General features: G+C 41.3%; 1 protein-coding gene across 1 annotated transcript; it reads right to left on the reverse strand.

Moving 5' to 3' along the window:
* Positions 1-685: 685 nt before the first annotated feature.
* Positions 686-2,740, reverse strand: flrt1a (fibronectin leucine rich transmembrane protein 1a). Its single transcript, XM_053441865.1, has one exon. It carries the CDS (start codon positions 2,738-2,740, stop codon positions 686-688), a length of 2,055 nt encoding a protein of 684 aa, XP_053297840.1.
* Positions 2,741-25,329: the final 22,589 nt, after the last annotated feature.

Here is a 25,329-nt window from a genome sequence, read left to right on the forward strand (position 1 = left end):
AGATCTTAAGAGGTATAACCAAGGCTGACCAGCCCTGATAAGATCTTCAACTTGACAACTAATGAATAAGGTAATAACAAGCCTACTTTAAGACAAGTGGTTATTGGATCGTTTGAAATAGAACAATTCACAGCTTTACAAAGCCCTTTCCTTGGGTAGCTGGTAGGGCACAACAATATAGTTGAGGCATTTGGAACGATGAGTTTATAACACTACATACTGTGCATGTTCATTGAGCAGGAAATGATTACCAACAATGTCTGTTTTCCATCATTCCTTAATCCATTTAGAATTGACTGCTGTGGCTCCCGTGTGAGGAAGAAGACTATCTGCACCTATTCTGAGTTTGACCATCCCACAGTGGATACATTCTTTGTTAACATGTCACAGGGAAAGAGCTAAAATGAAAAGAAACACAGGCCATTACTAAGATGGTGAAGAAATGGTCAGCTGTGCATTTACACCGGGCTGCTGGCTACTGCTTCCTGCGGTGAACTGTTCCCACATGATTTCAGTTCCAGTTCCTCACATACTGTACTTTCAGAGCATTGGACAGCAGGTAATTTGGAATGGGTGACCAGAAGAAGAAGGCACAGAGGGGTGCTTCAGAAGTGTCCATGCGAAGGGAAATTGTGCATCTATACAGTTCACCGATAACACTGTGAACAAGATCTGGTACAGTACATCATGTGTAACAGTAGTCTATATCTGGGATTCCGCCTTCTCTATAGCCACGGTTGGTGCCATGTCCTGCATTAGAGACATGGTTGTCACCTTTGTACAGGCCAGTGCCATTGGAGGGGAATATGGTATGAACGATGTAATCCTCTCGTAGGGGTTTAGGCTGCATTGGCTGGCAAGCCGCCATTGGTGTCATCTGGAATCCGGGGCCACGGATCTCCAAGATTGTAGTGTCCTTCTTTGTGCCTGACTCAATGTAATCATCATAGGTTTTGCTTTTTCGAGAGCTGTTGCGAGTGTAGTGGTCGCGGGAACACAATTTCCCAGACTTATGTCCATACCAACAGAAGATGCCAAAAATAAGAGCCAAAGACACAATGGCAGAAGCCCCACCAATAATCCCTGCCAATGGCAATGTTATCATTTTCTGTGAATCTTTATCCTCTTCTTCTTCCAATGGGCTTTGGTCTGATGTTTCAGCTTTAGCGCACACCAGAGCTTCATCAGAGTCAGCATCTCCAGAAATTGCCCCTTTGCTTTCTGAACTAGCAGCCAGGGGCACCATGCAGATGATGTAGCTCGAACGTGGTTGCAACGAGGTAAGCAGGTACTCTCGACGGTCACCCCGGACTAACGTCTCTGTGATCGATCCCATGGCATTTCCAGTGCCCTGTCGCAGCCAGCTCAGCCTGAAAGAGGAGCTGGGCTGGGCCACGCTCCAGGTGACACGGACACTGTTGTGGGAGAGAGGCTTCACATTGAGGGCCAGGCTCTTCCCCACACCACTGCTGCTAAGAGTGTAGTCTAAACCAGAGTCAGGAAGCCCCAATCCAGGACGTTTTGAGCGAAGGGTGAAGAGTGAGCCCTGTGGAGGGGTGTTAGTAGTAGAGCTATCTAGTCCACCTCCACCCACTCTGTCTCTGGTCCCTGCTGTCCTCACCACTTCACATTCGTCCATCTCGCTGGTCAGGTCCATCAGAGCCATGTCTCGCACTCGGTCAGGTCCATGGCAGGTGAGACCTCTGACAGTGATGGTGTTACCACGGGCATGCAGCCAGTCATACAACCATCGCAGGTTGCAGCCGCAGTGCCAAGGATTACCTCGCACCAACAGTTGACCCAAGCTGTCCAAGTCTTTGAACAGTCCCTTTGGCAGGGTTGTCAGGTTGTTTCCGGAAAGGTCCAGCCTCTGTAGCCTGTGCATGCCATCCAAGGACCCACGTGGCATATGGGTGAGGGCATTTTCCTGTAGAGACAGGCGCTGAAGATGGGCACTGGGCAAGTTTACAGGTGGGGTCTGGAGAGCGTTTCGGACAAGGGATAACTCGGTCAAGTTAGAAAGACGAGAGAATGTGTCATCAGCTATACGCTGGTTTGCCAAAAGGTTCCCGTCCAGGACAAGACATCTAAGTGAGGTGAGTCCTCGGAAGGCATGGGTTGGGATTGTGGAGATTCGGTTGTCATCCAAACGTAGTTCTTCCAGAGAAGCAGGCAGTCCTGAGGGGATACTAGACAGATGGTTGCGTGAAAGGAAAAGCAAGCGCAGCCGTGGGTTGTCAGCAAAGGCCTGATCTTCAATACTGACAGTGGAAATAGAGTTGTCATCCAAGTGGAGCTTCTCTAACAAAGGCATCCGAGCTAGTGCACTCCGAGGAATAGTGCGGATGTTGTTGTCCTGCAAATGCAGTTCACGCACGGTCGGTGGCAGATGTAGAGGGAATTCATCCAGTTCATTATCATAGAGGTAAACCACTCGGATAGCAAGTTGGTGCTCCAAGGAGGTGGGCAAGCCCGGGTTGTTTATGTGGTTGTTCTGAAGGTAGAGGATGGATGCAGTTGGTGGCAGTGACGGAATTGAATTCAGGCCACGATCATTGCAGTAGATGAAGTCCTCATCGCACCTGCATACAGATGGGCATATATCCCTGTCTCCAATGTATCCTTGTATCGTAGCTGTAGTGAACTGAAGCATGCCGGCATGTAGTGTCAAGCAAAGAAACAGCAGGAAGAGCCGAGCGCACAGTTTGGCCGTTCTTGCAGGTGCCATTATAGTAAACATAAGCACAGTCCCTCTTTTCCAGGTGTATGGTTAATCCTCAAATCCTTGATGTCAGCTGGAATCCTGTGACCTCCACCCTGAGAAAAGAGAGAGAGAGAAATTACAGTCAGCACTGATGCACAAATGAATTAGTTAACAGTCACATCAAAGATGATGAGAGTTCATTTCAGCACGATTTTTATGAGATCGTAAATATTTAACAGCTTCACACTGTACGTCATAATCTTGTGTTTCAGTAATATTTTAATCTGTGAAAATTCTACAATAATAATGACTGAACAAACCTACACAGGCCTTTGATTGAATTTACACATTTTATATTGATATCAACAGGGTCATGTAGGCATATGAATGGCCCTGTGATAAATCCCATTACAGACAGCATTCTGCCATCCACCCTTAGCCAGCCAAATTTACTTTGAAAAAGTCACTGTAAACCAATATTAAAGACAGTTATGAGTTCAGTGTGTACGGTACTCAATGTTCAAAGCAGAATACATATTTTGTCTTAGGGAAAAAACAGATATGGAAATGACAAATTGAATCTTACATTTAGAATTAAGCCTTGTGGTTATGAAGTCTTGAGAACACTCTCCACTTTTAAATTATTTAAGAGATCTTGAGAGGCCCCATAACTCCATTAGGAGTTGCCAGCAGATGGCTGCATTAGCCAGACAGAGCTGAAGATACTTTTCATTATCAAGAAGGAACAACATGTTTTATCTCAGAGCCATAGTGTCCAAGAGTTAAATTCAAAATCAGGCATCAGGATGAAGCTAGGCACGATAAAAAAATCACATCTTCTTCATTTAGTTACATCATATTAATAAAGAACAATAAACTAGTGATGGAAATGTAATCTGCAGATGTGATAACAATTTACTAATTTGTGACATTATAATTGCGCTGTGTGAATCTACATGAGCTATGCTTGGAATTTAACTCCGTCATTGTGATATATTGTTTTTACTGATGAATTGAGGGACGCTATTACAATAAGTACAGTATCGACTACAGAGGTTTGGAAACTGGTAAATTGTAACACTGTCAGTGACAACTTAAGACCCATCCCAGTCTTCAGTAACCATGGCCATTAGTCAAACCGTTAAGGCCCACACAGCAGCAAACATGGTGGGGCTGTAGTATTGATTTCCTCACAAATCCAAAGTGATCTGCCGTAGTCAGTCAGCTCTCATGCAGATTACAGGATTCCCAGGAGTGTAAGCTAGACAGCATGATAATTAACCAAATGAATGACAGCTCTGCTGGGAGTTGACTTTGTTGAATACATATTTGCCAACATTAATCTCGAAATACTTGTTTTTTCTCTTTGTCTTATGCTGAACACAGAGAGTAAATCTCACTGACATTCCCCTTGCTAACTCCGACCTTACTGGCTGTCTATAGTTTGTCAAGTGCAAATGTTAAAACTCCTCTTACAAATGGATGACTGCATTTATTCTCCCCTCAGAGGTTAAGTGAGCATGTTACATTTGGCTTAATAAACTTTTTTAACCCCTCGATGCTTTCACTCACAACAACGTGTGCAAATTATGGCGGCAGATTCTGTGAAGCCTTTAAATATAAATACTCGAATTGATATAAAACAGGGGGCAATGAAGGAGGTAACAGATTTATGATATATCATCTAAGATCCATATGAAAATGGATTTGTCTGAGGTTGATTGAAAAGCAATACATATTTAATTCAACACATTTTGGCTGCAGCAGAATGTGTCACACAGAAATATTGAATTTTTAAAGCAGAGGAAAGTGAAATTATAGAGAAAAAAACTCTTCAAGACTAAAACTTTGAGTACAGCTGTCGAGTAATGACACATTTATAATAAACTTCAAAGCTTTTTCGGTTTCCTTCAAACATTTCCATTCATCTGATGTTCATATATATCTACATTGATAACCCTGACGGGGCAAATTAAAAGAAACCCATGCATAAAATCTTTATCAATCATACTGACAATCTGTTCATCATGATTCTGAAGTTTTTAGACTTCAAAATCCTTTCAATGTCACCTTTTGTCATGAATTATTTTGCGAGTTTAAGCCTCATTTTATAGTCCCTGCTAGATTTGTGTCCGTGACCATCGGCTAAAACTCCTCCAAGCTCTGAAGTGACAGGAACATCTGTGTATTCCATCCGCAGCTCCACAGAATATTCACATTCACTGTTAAGTAACTACGACCCACTAGTCTCTTCTCCTTCCTTATTTCACTTAAGTCCTATCCACCCACTGGAGTGGTGCACATGGGGGGGGGGGGGGGGGTCCTGGAAAGTGAAATCGCTTCTAAAATTTGAGGAGATGATATTGTTACCTTAAGCGATTTGATAATGATTAATTTCATGACTAAGAAAGCGTTAGACTTCCTTCTGCTCTAAGCGTTTTTGTGTGTGTGACAGGCCCTATAGAATGGATGACTTTTGAATCCCAGGAGCTTCAGCAGTGAACACTTGAGCACCAGAGTATTTGGGTCAGCCCTTTAAAACCAAGAGAGCGATGTGGTATGAGATTGAAGTGGTGCAGAGAGCCAGAGGGATTAATGCAGCATATTGAGCTGTGATTTCCGGATTAAGCAGGTGCTATAAAGAATGGCAGACAGACGTTTCAGGATTGTTTTCTCTTTTTTTTGCCTCTTGGTTGTTTATTTTTCTTGCTCTGTTAAAGCATGATACAAAGGCATAAGGAGCACATGGCTGCCCTTTGTGTTTGTGCATGCAACTGCTTCTGCTTCAACAGTACTGTGTGTTTGTCAATCCATGCACGATCGAATTGCAAACATTAACCCATATGTGGACGAGCTGCAGTGTATGGCTGCCGTCTACATTTCAGTTTTCCGTAGAGGGGAGTAAAGGGGAGATGTGGGGTAATGTGTAAGCCAGACAGCCCGCCGCCTCAAGGCAAAGTACAGTACACACAACAACCCCACATCTAATACTGGAACCCAAGACTAGATCGATTTACATAAAAAAAAAAAACTGGAAGGGAGGGATAGTGACAGAAAGCAGCTTTGAGCAAGACCTTTGAATCCCATCTCTCCCATTAAGTCCCCCACAGAGGGATAGAAGAGGCAAATCTGGAAAACCGGATTTTGGATGACCGTAGGAGCTGCTGATGTATCAGTAAATCCATTTTACTGATGGCAGGGAAAAGATAATATTGGCCCACAGCTTATCTTACATGCCATGTCCATGGATCATATTTTAGATTTACAGATTGCACATGTGGAAAGGAGGCTGCAAAACATGATGGTTATTCAACGGTTCTAAGATGGGGGGGAAAAAAAGGATAGAAAAGCATGGCCTCTGTGTTTTGGTCGGTCATAGAGGTTGTTCGAGCCACAAAGTGGTGGGTTTTTATTTGAGATCATGTCTTTCCAGTAGTGCATGATAATCTTCAAGCTATTCACATGTATAAAATGAATTTAATCCCCAAAAAGCAACAAATAAGGCTCAAATGTACAATACAGAAACGATTTAATATAGAAACAAATATATTTTACTCTGCAGTTTTCTTATTGCACATTCGCAAAAATCAAGAGCTTTGTCATTATTCTAATGCAAAATAAACAGACATCACAAGCACCATTCAAGAGTCTGGAATAAAGCCATCTTTATTCATCACCTGTTATTTCCAACCGAATGAGCCCTTGCACGTGTGCCTCATAATAGATTTTAATTATGAATTCTGTGATTCACCAATGCAGTGAAACCTTCATCCTCTTCTCTTCTTTGAAAACATGTGAAAGTACCATATAGAGGCAGATTGAATAACATGTTAAAGGCTAAATAAGTAATGGATTTGCCCCCCATACTAACTCACAGTTTTTTTTTCCAGCAATTTCCTGGCATGAAAGAGTGATTGGATTTGCACTCAGCAGTTTCTCATCTAAGCTGCTGACACAAAGACCCTGGATATGTGACGTACATAAAGATTTGTGTTTACAGATGTAAATGATATTCACGTTTTCCTAATCAAATCTTTATGAACACACGTGTGAATTTAAATATATTTTTTTAACAAAGCTAATTCGACAGTTTAAATATCATACCCATGAAGTCGGCATGGATCCATGACATTTTAATAAAAGTAGTAGAATTGTGTATATTGAACTTATTTGATTATGGCGATGCACTTTCAGAGACTCTGCATGTTCATCAATCGCCATATGAATATGACAAAGGTGATAACTCTGGAAGTGGTGTACTCTGTAATAAAGTGATAGACAGAGTAGAGCATGTAGGGAGAGTTGCATGATTCACAGTTGGATATTCATCTTCTGGGCTTTGTTTGCTGGTGGGTGTTCAGTTCACAGGGCTGCAGAGTGACTTGATATATAGCTCCCCATGTTTTATCTTTACAGCACCGTAATGTGTTCTGTCGTGCCACCGGTCTCATTCCCTGTCGTCTCCACTGCAGCTGCTGTTGCCGCTGAATTATTTCGGCTGTGTTTCTTCCCGGAGACGGGCAGATTACAGGTAAATCCTTTCAGCATTAACAAGAGGGGACCGCGGCTCCCTGCAGCAATATGCTCCTCCATTGTGTGCGAGGTAAGAACAAATCTTACATGATGCTCACAGGGGCTTTGGGAATCTTACAAAATGTGCTCAAAGTGCACTGCACTGACCCTGAGCTGTTCTGTAATCCAGCAGGTGTCCAACTCAAAACCTATTAATTACATTTTTTATCATATCTTACTCTCATACAATATTATTCTTAATGGTTTCTGTTTTTAATGTTAATTTGTATATTTTATCATCTGCTGATTTTCTTTCTATTTAGTTTTTATTGTAAACCGCTGGAATGAAAAGTACTGTTTAGATAAACTGTTTTATTAAAATTATAATTATTTCCAATGAACAATTACTATTTAATTTTTAAGCACCATAATTAGTTTTCCAGCAAAGTAACTAAACCAAGATGGTGAAGTGGTAAACATAACTGTTTAACGAGAGTGTGTTTATATTGTTTTTATTAGCACGATGAAGATAGCATTTAGCTCACATTAAGAAACGCCTTTCTGATATAAAGATACCTAAATGTCGCACAGGGTTTGTTTGCTATTGAAAAACACAAACTGACTGATGAGTCTCTATTTTAATGATGAAGCCCTTTAAGAAACAGGGTCTTTGTACCTAATGGGAGATTTGCTCTTGTTTAAGACTGATGGCTGGTATAGGGAGACAGCACAAGCCTTGCAGACGAGCTGGTGAATAAGCGTTAGATGTGTCAGTCTGTGTCAGTGGACTAAATACACACTTTGATCAACTAATCACTGTTTTTTAATCATATCTTAAATCATTTGCATAATATTTAACTTTTTTCCAGAGTTGCATTAATTCATTGTTGAGTTTATCCTCAAGAAGGGTCTAACCTCCCAGTTTTGAGAAAGGCCGCGTACTCATTTTAAGTGGGGTTTATAAAGGCAAATTTATTTTCTGCCTTTAAGTCATGGAGTCAAGCTGTGGTTGTCACGCTTCAGCTAGGACTCTGATTGGATTTTTGTATTTGCGAGAAAAGGAGAGAGGGGAGGTTGGTTGGCTTAATTGGTTAAATTTGAATTCAAGCCTGACAAGTTGCAATATCAATGCAGGGCTGCGGGAGGCCCAGGCAGCTGAGTCACGAGACAACACTGTGCTCTCAGGGAGAAAATGAGCCTCCCTATCAAAGATACAAACGGAGGCGAAGCGAAAAGATAGCATCAGTGGGAGTACTCTCAGTGTTCCCGACACCTTCACAGGGCAGGCAGGTTATGTGGGGCAGCCATGTTGGAGGTCTGACGGCTATGAATTTGTGTGTGGACTGTTTCCTGTTGTAATTTACTTCATTGAACTAATAGTTCCAGAAATGTCTCTCTGTCTGTCTATATGTGGAACTCATCTCTGGAACCATTCATCACACTTGGGATGTGTATTTTTAAAGGCCCAGTAGAAGTGCAGTGTCAAATTTGGTGAGATTTGAACCCACCATATATTCGTTCGAGATGAATAAACTTTGAATAAACAGGTGAACAGCTCTGTGTGCGGCAGTGGTGCGGTGCAGCTTCAGGGTTCTGTGGACTGAGGTCACAGGAAGCTGCAACCAGCATCAATACAGGCCAAACAAATAAAACAATGCAAATTATAATATATAATGTGCATCATTATATAAATACCAGTATCAGCAGCTAACATTCATGTTTTGCTTGTTTCTAATGCTGCTGAAGACCACTGGTAGTAAAGACGACATTAAATAAATGAAAGAAAGGCTCAGTAGTAACACACATGCAGTAACACACACTTTCCACCAATGCACTGAGACCACTGGATTCTGTGAATGAACGGAAATAAACCTACAGCAGTCTCCACTCAGTTGTAAGGACAAGGTTAACAGAAGTGTAACTCCAGTCATATAAATACTGTTTGCATTATACTGACACTGGAAATACACCTATCTTTGCATTGCAGTGCTGATACACACAGTACAAGCAGAAGATGACAAGTAACTCTATTACTTCTGGTCTCTTTCAATCAGACGTTGGTGCCATGATTCCAGCCTGTTGTTCCCGGTCTAATGTGATACTCACCTCCCTGTCTGAGGCTTTGATCGTCATATTCTCATCTACACCTTCCACGTCATAACATTCACTTTCAGTCAGAGTCCATACTCTCCAACGTCAAAACATGTTGGTGTACGTCCCTGTGCACGCAGCCCTGATCTGTGTTGATCATTTTTCTCTTCACATTTGCTCATGCGGTTCCTCCAATCATATACGTGTTATCCAGATTACGCAAAAACTACTTTGCCATGGATTACCACACAACTTGGAAGGATGTGGTGTGGGTCAGGGAAGAGCTCCATTCAGGTTTGACATGGATCCAGATCGGGGGGGGGGGGGGTCCCCCACTTTCTTTAACATTGCGAGATTTATATTGATTTTCTTAATAATTCAGGGAGCATGATGACAGTATCCGACATGTTCAGGTGGTTTGTATCCATGACTGTGTGCAGTTTCATACAGATCCCAATACAAATCTGGATCCCATGAATTTCAATGTGGTTCCATTGGGGTGTAGGATTTCTTCCGCTGCTATCTGGTAACCAATGGCGCTGGAATATAACTTCCACCAATATGTAGCTGAGAAACATAATGTGGCCTTAGCTTTAAGGCTGGTTGTAATTTAAGGCGACTGTTGGGCCTTGACGGAGGTATGCGTTCTAGATGGAATTCTACTTTGTCTCTGTTTTAATTCCTGCATATTTACCCTGTTCATTCAGCAGATTCTCTCTTTCTCCTTCATCACTCCCTTTATGCATCATTTATTTATTTATCCCAATTATATTATTACAAAATTAGTAACTCTGGTGAAAGCAACCAGGCAGAAACATTAGCATATTTGTTAACATGGTTGTATTAGAAAAGGTAAATTAAATTGTCTGCGCTTCTTTTATTTTGTCTCTGGTTATTTAATGTTGAAAACAAATAGTTTTTCCTTCGACCGTCTGAAACAGTGAATCATCCAATAATCATCCACTTAAAAAATCCACTTATGTCTGATAAAATATTTTCCAAAGGAAAATTACTGCAGCAATACAACTTAAAAAATAAATTAAAAAGACATTAAGTAAATGTGAGGACGTGTGGTGGAGTTGCAGTCTTAAAGGTGCGAGCGTACGTGTGCAGGTTTATGTGAAAAATGTAAACCTAAACTAAACATCATGTTGTGTTGCACTTGTACACCTTTATCTTTCACCATAAGAGAAATGGCAGCGGGTGAATAGACACAGGTCGCCCCCGGGCTCAGAAAAGATCCTCTGCAATGTTAACTTGATTTGGACACTCTTCAGTGTGTGTGTGTGTGTGTGTGTGTGTGTGTGTGTGTGTGTGTGTGTGTGTGTGTGTGTGTGTGTGTGTGTGTGTGTGTGTGTCTGAAATATCAGCTGTAGGAGTGTTTTGACCTAAAGTAAAAGTAGGTTTGAATGCCAAAACGCCTCACACTCTTGTTCACATACTGTTCCCTCTCTTATGACTACAAGGCTTCTCTTTACCCCTGGATCCCTGTCAGACTATCGGTCAAACTGTATTTGTTCTGACTAAGAGGATAAATCAATGCAATTACACTTCAGAATATCATTTTCAAATGTAAACTCTCAAAATCACGAGAAATATATTCAAATAAAAACCTGCCCTTGTGCATTAATAATCATCGGCTTTGCAAAGTGAAAAGACAAAATTATGCTATTACGGTGTCACGAGATACAGTCCACCTCAAAGCATTGACCGATCGCAGCGAGTTAGTATATTTCGTTAATGGGCGCCTGCTTTTTACGGCAACCTTTACGGATTGCTTTCTTTGGACTCCTGCCCAAAAGGAGAAAATGAGGGGATAATCGAGCTTTATTGCTCACCATTTAACCATTGATAAGTGTTAGTTTGTTTAATGACTTCATTTATCTCTAATTTAATTACTGCCACCATTTAAGAAAGATGTACGGTCAAGGTGGTCCTCTCCCCTGGTTTATATTTGTCGTAGCTTTGAGGTCTTTTAACTGATGAGACTGGAGTTTTTTTCATGAAATGCTTAAAGGATGGAAGGAAATTACAGGGGCATAGTTTTTGTACTTCCAAGTAATAATTACATTGCATTTTGTTCAATTTAATTGCACTGAGCTTTCTGATGTAGATATTTCAATTGCGTTACATTCACTTTAAATGGAATTAAGACAGTTCATTCCTACAATTTTTTACAACTGAGTCACAATCATCCAGTTTCAATTCCTCTAAACAAGTTGACTACTTGTTGCTCTTTGACGAACCCAGAAATGTGACAAAAATGAAACATCTAAAATAAAAACACTCACCATGTGGATGGCAAGTTTGGGATGGCTAAATGTATTATAGTCCTTACATAAAACAATTTGCATGTTAACATTGTATTTTGTCGGACAAATATGATTATAAATAAACTTTTAAATTCTGCTTCCTGTACAAACTGAGCAGGGAGACATGTCCTTCCAAGTTACCATCTTTGTTCGGATTAGAAGAAGAGAAACAGCTCAGAAAATGAATTAAAATCCCTTGTTGCATCAAGTTGGATAAAAATACCCTTTGAAGATTGTTTCAAGAGCAGATATACATCTTCAGTAAAACTCGTTTGTTGTTCATAAATGTCCTGGGTTTGTTAAAGGGCCGCATATATGCATTTTTCAGAGAAATGGCTGCTAATACTCAAATGTAATGGTACATTACTTTTAAGAAGACATAAAGCATCAGACACATAGTAATATTAGTTCATTACACTGTAGTTTGATCACATGGTAAACTTCTGAGGAAGCGTAAAGCGACAACCATAGCAAGATAATTAAATGCAGCAATAACAATAGATTTTTTTTTTTTTTTTTTTTTATCCATAAACAAATGGAAAAAATGAATGTAGTTTGTGTTGTAAAGGCTATTCCTTTATTCCAACATTTCTTTATTTTTACATTTACAAGTTTTGTATTTTGTTTTGTTCTCCTGTAAAAAATATAGTAAAAATGTATTATATGAATATTTGAGAAGGAAAACTAAGTAAAAAAAAAGGAAAGACTAGAAGTTGGCATAAACTCACTTTTTGAAGTGGGGCTGACAGGGTAGGAGGTCCTGCAGCACCATTTGCTCTATTCTTCCTCAGCTCGCTTCCTTCAGCGTCTGCAAACTGTAGCTTCTCCGGCTGTTGTGTAATCCGTAAAACCGAGAAGGAGGCTGATGTGTTCTCGCTCTCTTCACAAACAAACTCCTTCTGCTGTTTTTATGTTCAGCTCTGATGTTTGTGAGTTGTCACCTCCGGCGTCAGATTTATTCTCTGTGGAGAAAAATAAAAATTATAAGAACTCACAGTGGAACGTCAATGTCAATAAGATGCAAAGATTTGACCACTTTCGATGATGAAAGTGTAATGGTATTACAAACGATGATTTCATGATGTGTGACTCTCGGGCGCGTAGTTACTGTTTGCCATGTGCCGCATTTCATTTTCATTTCTTTTCCACATCTCTTCTAGGTTCAAGGATTAAGTGATTTATTCTTCATTTACCAAACTTTCATTTATTCAAAATGAATTGCAATGACTGTGACTCGGTTTAATCAAAAAACACTAAAAATAAACTGAACTTTGTCTTAGAGTGGTTCTCAAACCAGTTATACAAATATAAAGTCTGCAATCTTTACAAACCAATTTCTTTCCCCTGTAATTTTCCATCACATTTAACACCGTATTTCTTTCCAATAAGTCGGAGATTGAATCGCCCTGATCAGTCGCAGGGTTGATAAATCAGTGTACGTTCGCAGAAAGTGCTCAAAGCGAGTTATCAGTGTCGGATCAAATGTGTTTTGACGTAAAAAGATTTTCCAGCAAAGCAACTCTTCACTGAGTCTTTGCTGCCAACGCGACAAAACTCCTGCCTGACTCCTTCCTCCTCAACCTACTGCACTCACAGGATATTGTCACTTACTTGGAGAAGAAAATGATTAATGATGTCTGAGGTTCCCCACCACCCACCATCTCTCCTGTTTCCCCCCCAGATGAGGTTGTGTAACTCCGCCAGCAGCCCTCTCCACTCGGGTCTTTCCTTCACCTCCATGCTGATCAGGTATCTGTCTCACCACGAGCATCGACTGCTCCGTGACCCGAGACAGAGCGCCATCTTCCTTTGAGTCGGTTCAGCCTACTCTTCCTCGTCATGAAACGGAACCTCATCTGATCAGACCTCTAAGGCCACAGAGCACTATTGCTCCTTTTACATCTACATTGACACCATAAAAATGTTTTTCAGAATAAGCAAAATAGCAAAATCCATGTTTTGCAGCTTTTCTCATCGTTCTGCAGCTAAATTAGAGCTTCGAACATTGATGCGTAGAAACATAACTGCAAATACTAATCTCAATCCATAAATAAAACAACAAACTGACAAGCTGACATGACGACCTTAGAGACCACATTAAACATTCTTGAACAAGATTTAGTTTGTTTCTACATTTGAAAGTTGTTCTAAACATTTTAGATAAACTAAGACCACAACTCAAGAAAATATTTAACATAGGTCTAGTTTTTCTTCGACATTTGAATTAATTGTTACATATTGTATATTTAAGTGTGAATGAACATGAAAATATGGATGTAGCTAAATAAATCGTACCATAAAATTAGAACTGAAACTAACGCAGCATTTGCCAAATATGTATGTGTCGAGCTCACAGTGCGCCTTGCCAGTAATCTCATTACAGTATAACGTTATACATTTGGGCATAAGTGAAAGATTAAACAATCTTCCGGGCCAGGTGTCAGCGCAGCGTACCGAGTCAAATCAAACACACTCAGGGACAAGGAGAGAACCTGGTGAGCATGTTGACTTGTATTTCAAATGAAAAAGAACAACTTCACGGCTGTTTTACTCAGTGACAGCATAGAAACATTTTTATTATCATGAAAAGACAGACATACATTTCCCTTTTAACTGCATTCCATACAGCGCGTGTTTGTTTGTTGCAATTAGAGGCTCTTATTCTAGAAAGAAAATGGAGAAATGTCAGATTGGTGTCCTTCTGACATCATTTAAATAATCATAAGACCAGTTCAAATGTTAAGTCTGATGTGGTCTATCCAGCCAGTGGTTGGTGGCTTTACAAAACAAGGTGTCAGGAATCTTCCAACGGGTCCAAATCCTCTTCTTTCTCAACACTAAACCTCTTGGCTCAGTCACCACATCCCATAAGTCTTCCTTTCATTGCCGTGACACTAAACTGACCTCTTGACTCCAGGCTCTGACACACAGGTTGGGTTGCATATCTCCAATTTTCGAGCTCAAATCTCCTGTTGGATTCCTGCCAAACAGCCCCCCCGATTAACCTTGACAAGACTGAGCTGCTGTTCTCCTCTCAGAAATCCTGCCCTTAACAAGACACGTCGATCACAGTGACACCGGCGCGGTCGCACTCCTGCCCAGCCCTGCAACGTTCGATTCCACTCAACCGACTGCTGCAGCTGCTACTTCCGATTTGCTCCATGTGCAAAAATCTGCTGACTCGGACCCAGTTGTTTGTGAAAACAGTCTTTGTCTCCCATCTGGAACGCCGCATAGCCGATCTGGACAAGCAACCTGACAATATTTGGTCCTGTTCTCCAAATGTGCCGTCTTTATCGTATCGCTCAAGTCACTATCACCAGGTCAGACTTTAAATACTGCATTTCTTCTTTTAAAATCGAAATTTCTTTGCTTTTGTCATATTTACCAGCCATTTTATCATGTTTTACTCTCTAGCTCACCTGATAATATGGAAATAGTTGAACATTTTGGAAAAAAATTCTCAAAATTCGCTTTTGTACCAGGACTTAGATGAGAGGATCGGTAACACTATTATATCTGTAAAGTTAATATGACACTGCAGATGGTTTCATGAGCTGAGCATTAAGGCTGCAAGCAGGGACAAAGCTGAACCTGCTCTAGAAGTGCAGTTATGCATTTAACAACATTACAAATTACATAATATATCTTGTTTGTTTTAACCAGGTATGAGATGTATAAAGTGTCTTTGGACTCTGAGGTGGAATTAGCGCAAACACAATAATTCAGCATGATGTTAACCACCCAGCTGACACTCTGTGAAGGTTTAATGGAAACTAATCAAAATACCAAATTTTTTCCCTCTTAATTTCTTTTAATCCCACATGACTTTTTCAGATTATAATTTCTATGAAATTCAAAGCATAAAACTTCGAAAATTCCACCTGCAAGTTGTTCATTAACATACCATCATGAAATGGTAATTTTGTCACTTGAAAAATTCTAACTAATCATTAAAGCCATTTTCAGACATGAAGCCTGGAGAATGTGGAACACGATGGAGCAGACTTTCTCTGGAGTTTGTCTGTCACGAATGAAAAAATGCAGCTGAAGATTCTCCAGCTCGAAACAACAGGAACATTTCTGCAGCGTTCAGATGAGGAGCGGTGTCTACGAGGAGCTTGCAGGAGGCAGAATGTAACTTATTAATTCTGCGGCGGAAATCACCCTTTTTCTCTACAGCACGTCGACACTGGGGTCGGCCCTAATCACCAAAAGCTCTTGAATCTGGTCGTTTTTCAGATTTGACACCTTCATCTGCATCTTCTACTTTTATCCTGAGATATTTGTGGTGTGTTAGAGATGTCATCAACGTGTCCCCTCGCTCGCAGTGAATCCTCCTGCTGTGTTCTCCTATGGGTTCACTAGTGCACCTTATCTGCAGTTTGAGGGGACTGGAGAATCAACAACAATCAATGTAGGACTCCTACATTTGCATTCTCACATAGAGCCCCTCCTGATAATTTCAGGAGATTATCTGGAAATCATTGTTTGCCTGAAAGCAGCTTCAGTTATCAAATATAAGGCGTCCATTTTAACCTTCAGGGTTTTTCTGTTGCTTTAGTGCATTCTAAACTTACACTTTCTATGTGGGTAAAGTTAAAACATTCAAAATTTCCCCCAAAAAAGTGTGTGTGTGTGTATTTCAAATTGTTTATGCCTCCCTGTGATTTAATGTTGGTAGACAGCAAAGGTGCAGAACCTGAACTGATCTGACACACACACACACACACACACACACACACACACACACACACACACACACACACACACACACACACACACACACACACACACACACACACACACACACACACACACACACACACACACACACACACACACACACACACACACACACACACACAGAGATACCCTGAGATGTGATCAGACTTTCAACGCAGCTGCACATAGTGTCTATTCAGTCACAGGGCAGTGGCGGGGGGGGCAGCACAGAGTGTGAGGACGAAGATGACAGATAATTGAGACAGAACACACTAAGTGAGATGATTTCACATGAGCAGTTCGCTCAGGCCTGCTCTTCATCAGTGTCTTGGAGTTGTTCTCGCTCTTTCCCATCCGCTGCCCTGCTATTTCCCTTTTTCCTTTGAGGTCCATCTCAATGACAACTGAGAGAGCCCTCTCTCTCCCCTCGTTAGCTGAGGAGTGCATCAGTCCTAATAAGAAAGCTTTTACACGGTTAATTAAGAGACACAGTAATGCAGTATGTAATGCTCAATTTACTCGATCTCATTCTCCCCCTCGTCCTCTTTAATTTCATTCTGAATCAATCTGTCCGACTCTCTTTCTCCCCCCTGTTATGTGGACTTTTCTACATCAAAGCCTGCTTCTGTCCTTGTGACTGTCCAATTTGCTCAGGCCGGCTCCATTTTGAGCCTTTCCAATGGTTTCCTTTTTCTCTGAACTCTCTGATCGGCCATTTCTCTTAATTCTCGGCCTTGATGTTGCTAATTCGGGGCAGAGCAGAGGGTAGAGAAGGGAGAGGACGTGAATTGGCTGGTTGGAAGAGATATTAAGATGATAAAATGCTGGAAATATGGGACGGCATTAACCAGAGCACAAATACTGGCAAGGGGCTGAGCCGCAAGGACTTGCCAGTGAGACTAATGTAAACATAGAGGTAATATAAAGTGGAGTCAAAGAGAAACTGAGAAAATAGATCAGGATAGTGTTGAAGGGTAATACAAAAAAAAAAAAAAGAAGAAGTAAAGGTGGGGGTGCCGGGAGAGGGGAATAAACGCAGCAGACTCTCCAAAGAGGGGGGGAGCTGAGCTTGGCATTTTAAAGGTCCACAGGTTTGAACATTAATTAAAAGTTATCCACTGATGAATTGCCCTGTGATGAATTGTTTCCCTTACCATAAAAACTGTGTATCCCGGAGGGATTGAGGCAGGCCACTAAATCTGTCATCCGTGTTTTTCATGCTCTCTGCCTCTGACAGTAATGAGCCGGGCCAGTATGATTGGCTGTTCAGCGGCTGATTAAAAGTAGTTTCTTCTAATTCAAGGATTTACTTTGACATTTCCTACACTGGAAAGTGGATGGCTTCATAACGGTAATGAAAGTAATCATTATTTTCCTTTGCAATTCATCTCACGGTTGTTGTTTTAATTAAGAAGTGAATCGTTTCATATAAACTGCAAAGAAATCCCCATTACAAGTGCAGCAGAAAATACCTTTGTATTATAATAAAATGGTTTCAAATAACAATTGGAATAATTGTGTGGAGCGAAAGTCATCACCTGGATATGCAGCACCTTCCAGCTTTATGGTGAACTTCAACCACTCTGAAAGTGTCCAGCTCGCCATCACAGAAGGTAGATGTTTATCTTTACACAGAATCAAATGGCAGACAAACGTAAGCATGTACCAACTAAAGAGCCACATACGTCCATCCGGAGTCTCGCATATGCCAGGTTATCAGAAACGTGATAAATTATACTGTTGCTTCATGTGTAAATAAGCAATAGGTTCACTGCTAGGTTATGGTTCTATTCACAACTTGCTCCTGCTGCAGTTATTGCTGCTCTGAAGGTGATACAACATTTTGTCATCCTGTTTTCATATTGACAACATCCAGGTTTGGTTTCATTTTAGAATCCGTTGAAAAGCCAAAATAAACAGTTGCGTAGGTCTACTTTTTGTAGACTGACAGTTTTGTCTTAGACTTAGTTTTGTCTTGTTAGTTGTCAGTTCTGCGCCATTTAAAAAGTTTAAACTAAGCTCTCTGTCTATGTAGAGGAACCGCAAGCGATATTCTAGTGAATTGCTGCTGCTATTATGGATAAAACCATTACACCTATGAGCATTGCCATTATTATTGTCATTATAACAGCCGGTCTGACAGTGCTTCAATACAATAATTGTGCAATGGTTCCTGGGATCTCTACATCTCTCTCTCTCTCTCATCATCATCACTCTTTCTCCCTCTCCCCCATTTCTCTCCTTTCAACCCAACCAGTCGAGGCAGATGGCCGATCACCCGGGGTCTGGTTCTGCTACAGGTTTTCTTCCTGTCAAAAGGGAGTTTTTCTTCCCCAACAGTCGCCAAGTGTTTGCTCATGATGGAAGCTGTTGGGGTTGTTTGTTAACAATGAAAAAAAAAAATGTAATTCTGGCGCACGTGAAACATGGGCTTTTGTTGCTTGAATAAAAGACTTTCAGTTGGTAATTTTTTAACAAAATTGTTTCAAATAATTCTTCTCTCAGCTAATTGTTTAGTCAACTGTTCTTTTCCGAATTCTTTGATGTGTTTGCTAGAGGAGACAGATCTCCTGTGATGACTTTTTTTCCTCAGCAGACTTCGAATGCAACATGAATTTAAATCAAAGTCACAGAATAAATAAACTAAGCAGTAATCATATTGCATTCAAAGTCCCCTGTTGTTAGAGGCCTTGTCATGCAAACATATGATTTCCCGGCACCTCACCATTCTTCGGTGCAGACAAACCTCGCCATCTGAGGGATATTCACAAAGGCTCAAAGCAAGAAAAATCATGCATATTGCAAACGTGCGTACACAAGCCGCATGGATGCCATTGTGTGACGCAAAGTGAGAGACAAATTGCAGAGTTGCAGGCCGAAATGGTTCACGGCCTCGGCTGAGTCTGACATATTCTGCCCGCTGAGCTCCACTAATCACTGCAGCCTGTCACAGGCACGGCCCTCTCTCCCCAGAGAGCCGGCGATCACGCTCCTGCTCTCAGGGTACCCACTGGCTGACCCCACATGACACACACTTACGGACACACCCATGCAGCCGCCGCAACACAGACACAAACACACTCAACCACGCACTCTTTATGCAGGAATTCACTGATTGTCAAAGGAATCACAATAAAAATACACTTTCATCTGCTTCTCTCCCTGGAAACAGAACAAACAATATCATTTTTTTCTGTCTCCTGTGTTTTATGTGAGTATGTGTGAAGCCATAAACTGCATACTACAGCACAAAAAACTCCATATATATCATTCTTAATTGTTATTCTAGTTCACCCCCATCTCCCACATACACATAAACACACTTGGTGCACTCGTTTGTAAGCTGTATCGGTGTAATTGGTGCAATGACTGGAAATAAACAGGCAATTTAAGTGCTGGATACCTCACTGCGCTCTCCCTTTCTCCTCTCTCCACCCGTCGGTCTCCCACCTCCAGGATTCCTCTTTGTCCCCTCACACACACTCACACATACATCGTGGACTATCTCGCAATCGAACAAGGTGGAATAAGGGACAAGGTCAACGTGCTGGCGGAGAGGAAATTAGGCAGAATAAGAACAGAGGGGGGGGACAGAGGGCACGCAGAAAGCACAGGCTGTTCTCGCAGATGACTCACGTCTGGATCAGCCTGTTTAATGACAAATTTACAGCTCCGTGAAAGAGAGCGACAGACCATGGTGTCACCCACCGAACCACCTTTTTAATCATTTTCAGACTTTTGTAGCTTTGACCAACACATTCATGATGTTTCGAGGCAGGGAGCGCCCTCCAAAAACGCTTCCGCTAAAGAGCCTTCACCGTTTGCGTGATGGGTCGCCCTCGCTCGACCACACAGACGAGTGGACAGTGTTGCAACCTCTCTTGCCTGCAGCGAGCTTGGACCAGAAAAGACAGAAATAGCCCCGGCTGATCCAGGCGGCCGCATCAGTCTGACCAGGCTGCGACGCGGAGCAACAGCCTTTGTCTTTTGACCGTTCCCCACGTGTGAACTCACACCGTTGCTCTGTATAAACACACGACGTCTTTACGCTGACCCATCACATCACTAATTATTGAGAAGCTACAAGACAAAACATGTAGCTGCTTGTCCTTTTTTTTCTGCACATGCGACTCCCACTTGGTCCCGTTTGCATCAGCTGGGAGCTGTCGGGATGCATGAATATTAAAAGGCTGCAGCCAATTGTGCATGCTAGAGAGTTAATAATAAACGAGGTCTGATCATTTAATAGGCCTGCATGTTGACATATCCCATGGGTCGCCATACTGTCTGTACGAGAGGTAATAGCAAATAAGAGAGAGGCATGGAATGATACAGCAGGAACCGACAAATGGAAGGCGGTAGAAGCCAAGAAGAGGAGAAGAAGAGTTACCGTTTCCTCCGCTTCCTTGAGTCTTCCGCCTTCCTTAAGAATTCTTAGAAAGAACTGTTTCATGTGCAAAATCGCTCAAACTCTAAATTTATTAAATTGACAAAACATGTGCGAGAAACGTCGATTTTTTAGGTTTGGTCGTCTTTTGCTTCACTTGGATCTACACTGCACAAAGTGAGTTCTTGAAGGAACCAGTGTAGAAACAGAATGGGATCGAGTAGACAATGCCAGTCCACAGCAGCTAGACTGACTTAATAATCTCTAGAATTCAACATTTTGCCGTGTTACGCCTTCTGGAGGACGACTTGCCTTTTGATCCCTACCATTAAACCCAGTTGGCCTCCGCTACCACCATTAGGTTTCTGGGGAGATAAGAATGCTCTCTCTAATGACCCTTGACCTTTAGCACTGCTGCTCTGCCATGTTTCCCGGACTGATGACATTTGCTCTCCCGCTGAGAAAAATACAGTTGTTATCTTACAAAACCATACGTCCTTGACTGGAGCATCTCAACCTTTACCTGTGGGCAAACATCACATTGATTTTTCTTTTTTTTTTATCCTTCATCCTGATTACTCACGTCATTACGTATAGGTGTTCTTGTTAGCCACATCACAATAATGTTACAGATGCCCAAACAGAGTTCAAATCTACTCTGCTGTAATGTTGTGACTTGTAGATAATGGTGTTGTTAAAGTCATTGTTTAAAGTCTAAAAAGCTGAGTCATACATGTTTTGCATTAAGTCTTGATTGTTTTTTCTGATGGAAATTATATTGTATTTAGTGTTTTCCCTTTTAAATTACACTCACTAGTTTCAATAGACTGACTCGTGTAACTCATTTAATTATTTATTCCACCTCCCCCAAAGCATTTGTTCCACATTCATTTCCATATGGTATTTGGAGGCACTCAAATCAAACTGGAAACACAATATTGACTTCTGATCCCCTTTTTAAGTGGATATGGGAAACTGTTAGCAAACTTGTCCTTATTGACACATCCAGCAGCGACAAACCAACCATGCATTTGCAAGTCCAATATTCGAATGTCCACCAGTGGAGCTTAATGCTCCACTTGGTTCACCAGATAGTCGTTACAACTGTTTGTCTGTCGTTCCCGGTGGAGTTTTAGAGCTTGCTAGCTGTGAGCAAGCGCCTGCTTGGCCCAAAAACAATGCAATTAGAACAATAAAGTTACAGGCAAGGAAAACAAAACAATGGGCTGAAAAATGCACAAAAACTCTGCGGATTCCAGGAGAACAACAGGGTTGATTATGTTTGTCACATCTCTTTCAGTTTTTTATTATTTAGTCTTTTCTTTGTTTACCTGCCGTCAGTGTTTCCTCTTTGCAAATGTATGAGACTTACAATTCTGCTTCCTCAGCTGCTGTTATAATGGGTTGGCTTTGTGCAGGGCTGTGGAGGTGGTTGTTGTTTTAATGGGAATTGGATTGCTTATATTCTGTGCTACTGATGATTGATTAATTGATTGATTGATTAATTGATTGATTGACAAATCTATGTTTGGTATGACAATACCTCTTCCACTAGTAACTATGTGAACCAATGTTCATTAAAGTATCCTTTGAGCATTTAGCTAAAAACATGGCATTAGGCCTTACAGAGCACCTAGCATGGAAGATTTTTCATCATATTAAATTAGACGGAAATTGATGCCAAACTGCCTGACAGATAAAAACACAGTAACTATGAACATCTGCAGGCTTCATTATTTGAATGGGCAAAAAAAATTGCAAAAGCCTTGGTATGGTTCTTAATGGATGATAGAAACTCTATTCATGATATATCTACTGCTTTGTCCATACCCTGCTGTTTCATAATACCTCTCTAGATTCTCTTCACTTTCTTCTTTCTACTCCATTTCTGACGTACACTCCTTCTCCCTTTAAAGACTTCATGGCAGCATTATCACTGCAGCCTCCTAACAAACAAGCCCCCACTCACACAACAATGCACAATGAGACACACTCTGCACATACACACCGGCGTACACACTGCGTAGGCTCACTGCAGTGCCTCTACCTCATTGACCACAGTATAATACTTCATTAGCTATATAGCATATTTTACCATTGTGAGTGAGATTAGCTCCCTTTGTCTCCTTTGAGCCTCTGAAACGCTTACTGCCATAAACTTTCGCTCTAGTCACAAAGCCAATAACCTCAATGTCAAGCATTTTATGTTTTCCTGGAATTTTTTTTTTTATATTCTCAATTCAATCCTTTCTTCTCAGAAAGGGTGTGTTCTGGAAATAATCCATATGACTGATGGTGAGTCTAACACAGAAAACTGTAGCACTGTAAAAATACAAATGGGGGACTCCAAGAAGGGGCAAAAGCTCATGTTTTATTAGAAAAAGGGAAATCGGGGAATCAGATCCTTATATAAAAAGGGTATGATGCAATTTTCTAAAAAGCTCATAAATTATAAAATGTATTGTGCTGTGTTCGTATATTCAACAGCTCTCTTCTGTGATATTAAACACAGTCTTAAAAATCAAACCGCTTGAGGCTTGCTCCTTAAAGGGCAGTCATTTGTCTTTCTGTGCGCAGGAAAGTTAAAGAAATCCAGGAGGCACTTCTGGGCCAGGGAGCGCCATTTTAAACCTTCCCAGAACATTTTCAGCGCAATTGATCATCACACTTGATTTCACGAGGCACAAAGCCCGGAGCGCGGGGAGAGGAGGACTGCTCGGCGGCAGGAAGGAGGAAGGAAATCACAAACAGTAAACCTGTCCATCTGGCCCTCGTCTGTGGGGGCTGATGGTTTTTTGCACCCTGACAGGGACGTCCACTGGGCAATTGGCGGGTGCGCCGCTTCAATCTGACCGATTGTAGGTGGTGCAACAGGCTCTGATTACTTCCATGTTCTGGCTTCATGCAGGTATACAAAGTTTTGAAGTTTCCCCCCCATTAATCATAGCAATTACTATTGCCAGCACTAAATTAGAGCCATTAAAAGAAAATAAAGCTGTTAGCAGCTAGTAATCTTAGGTGAAGTATATGAAGTTTATGTTATTTGTCCTGCAGGCATTCCTGTTTTCCACAGAATTAACTGACTCTAACGCAGTAACGGGGGTGCATACAAATGTCACTACGCACAGGGAAAGCTTTGTGGTTCCTACCATTTTTGTTTTGGCACAAGAACAAATGAAAATTAGTGACTGGATTTTAAGGGGTTCATGAACCTGCGAGAACTGACCTCAGTCTCACCTCCTCCTTTTCTGATTTGTTTAAAGCCCCTTTCAGCTGGATTCAAATCTTAAGTATTCCTGTATAACATGAGATATTCATGATTAGATGAGCAGCAACCAAAGTCATCTTTTGGAATTATTTATTAAGAGTTGGACACTCAAAAGCTCATTTGCTTCATCAGGACTGTGTGGGTTGAAGATTTAAACGACAGTCACACAACAACCCACTAACATTGCTCGAGATTCAGAATCCTGATTGGGACATGGAAGTAGATCATCTTTCTGTGACTGACCCTCGCCCACTTCAAACTAGTGAGCAGACTACACAGAAGAAGAAAATACAAATCTCATTAATGAAGAAACCAAAACTGTTCTGACTTTTAATAAAGAAATGAAATCTTTCCGTTTAACAGATGACAACCTGCGTGTCCTGGATTTTGATGGTGGAGAGAAGAAAGGTGGCAGGAAATTAAAGAGTAGAGAGGAGGAATAACACAAAGCAACAAATGTCTCCTGCTGGACTCAGCATGGGACTCTGGAATTACATGGTCAGCACCATAAACCCTGACAGCTCATGATGATCTCCAACTCTTCTGCAAGCGTTTAGTCTGTAACCAGCTTCTCCTCCACTTACCATTCATACTTTGAATCACAACAGTGTGTAAACAAGTTTGGCTCGTGACCATATCGCCAGATTTTCTCATTTTCCAATGAAATAAATGTCTGCCGGCGATCTTGCTCACACAGTGTTCACACACACCCCAGTGATCCACAAATACTGACTTTCCATTTATACCTCTCGGCCGTATCCAGTTTCCCTTTGGATTGATTCCATTCAGGCCTCCTCGCAGTTTAAGGGCAGCACCTTGCTTGTGAGCCATTTCACCGAGCCCTCTGTGATGGTTTGTGAATTATTCATTTAAACATGATTGACCGCGGGATTGAATTACGGGACTGATTGATCAGTGGGCTCGTAAAAAAGGAGTCCCAGTGACCACTGGAACCTAAGTGTGACTTAAATGACTGGAGGGCGAAGCAGCCGCGGCAGCCCAACGTGCTCAATCAGTGCAGCCTATAAATGCCTCACTCCGCTTTGAGTACACAGCCTCACAATTCCTGCTTTCTCTGGTAGTTGATGGATTTTTGCTGGGGAGATTTAAGAAATTAAAGTTTAAAATAGTACGACCGATTCACGGCTCCACTATTTCTAATTAAATTACATCTAAGCAGTAGAATGTCAAGTCATTAACTAATAAAAGCAATAGAAGTAGAAAACACATCGGGCGATTTGTTTCTACAAAGAAAAATATTGTGTTACTTAGAAGGATAGTGATTCCAGCTGCGACTGGCAGTTATTTTCATCACCAATTAATCTACAGA

The sequence above is a fragment of the Pleuronectes platessa genome, chromosome 15 (genome assembly GCF_947347685.1).
Source record: "Pleuronectes platessa chromosome 15, fPlePla1.1, whole genome shotgun sequence".
In the NCBI taxonomy this organism is placed as follows: Eukaryota; Metazoa; Chordata; class Actinopteri; order Pleuronectiformes; family Pleuronectidae; genus Pleuronectes; species Pleuronectes platessa.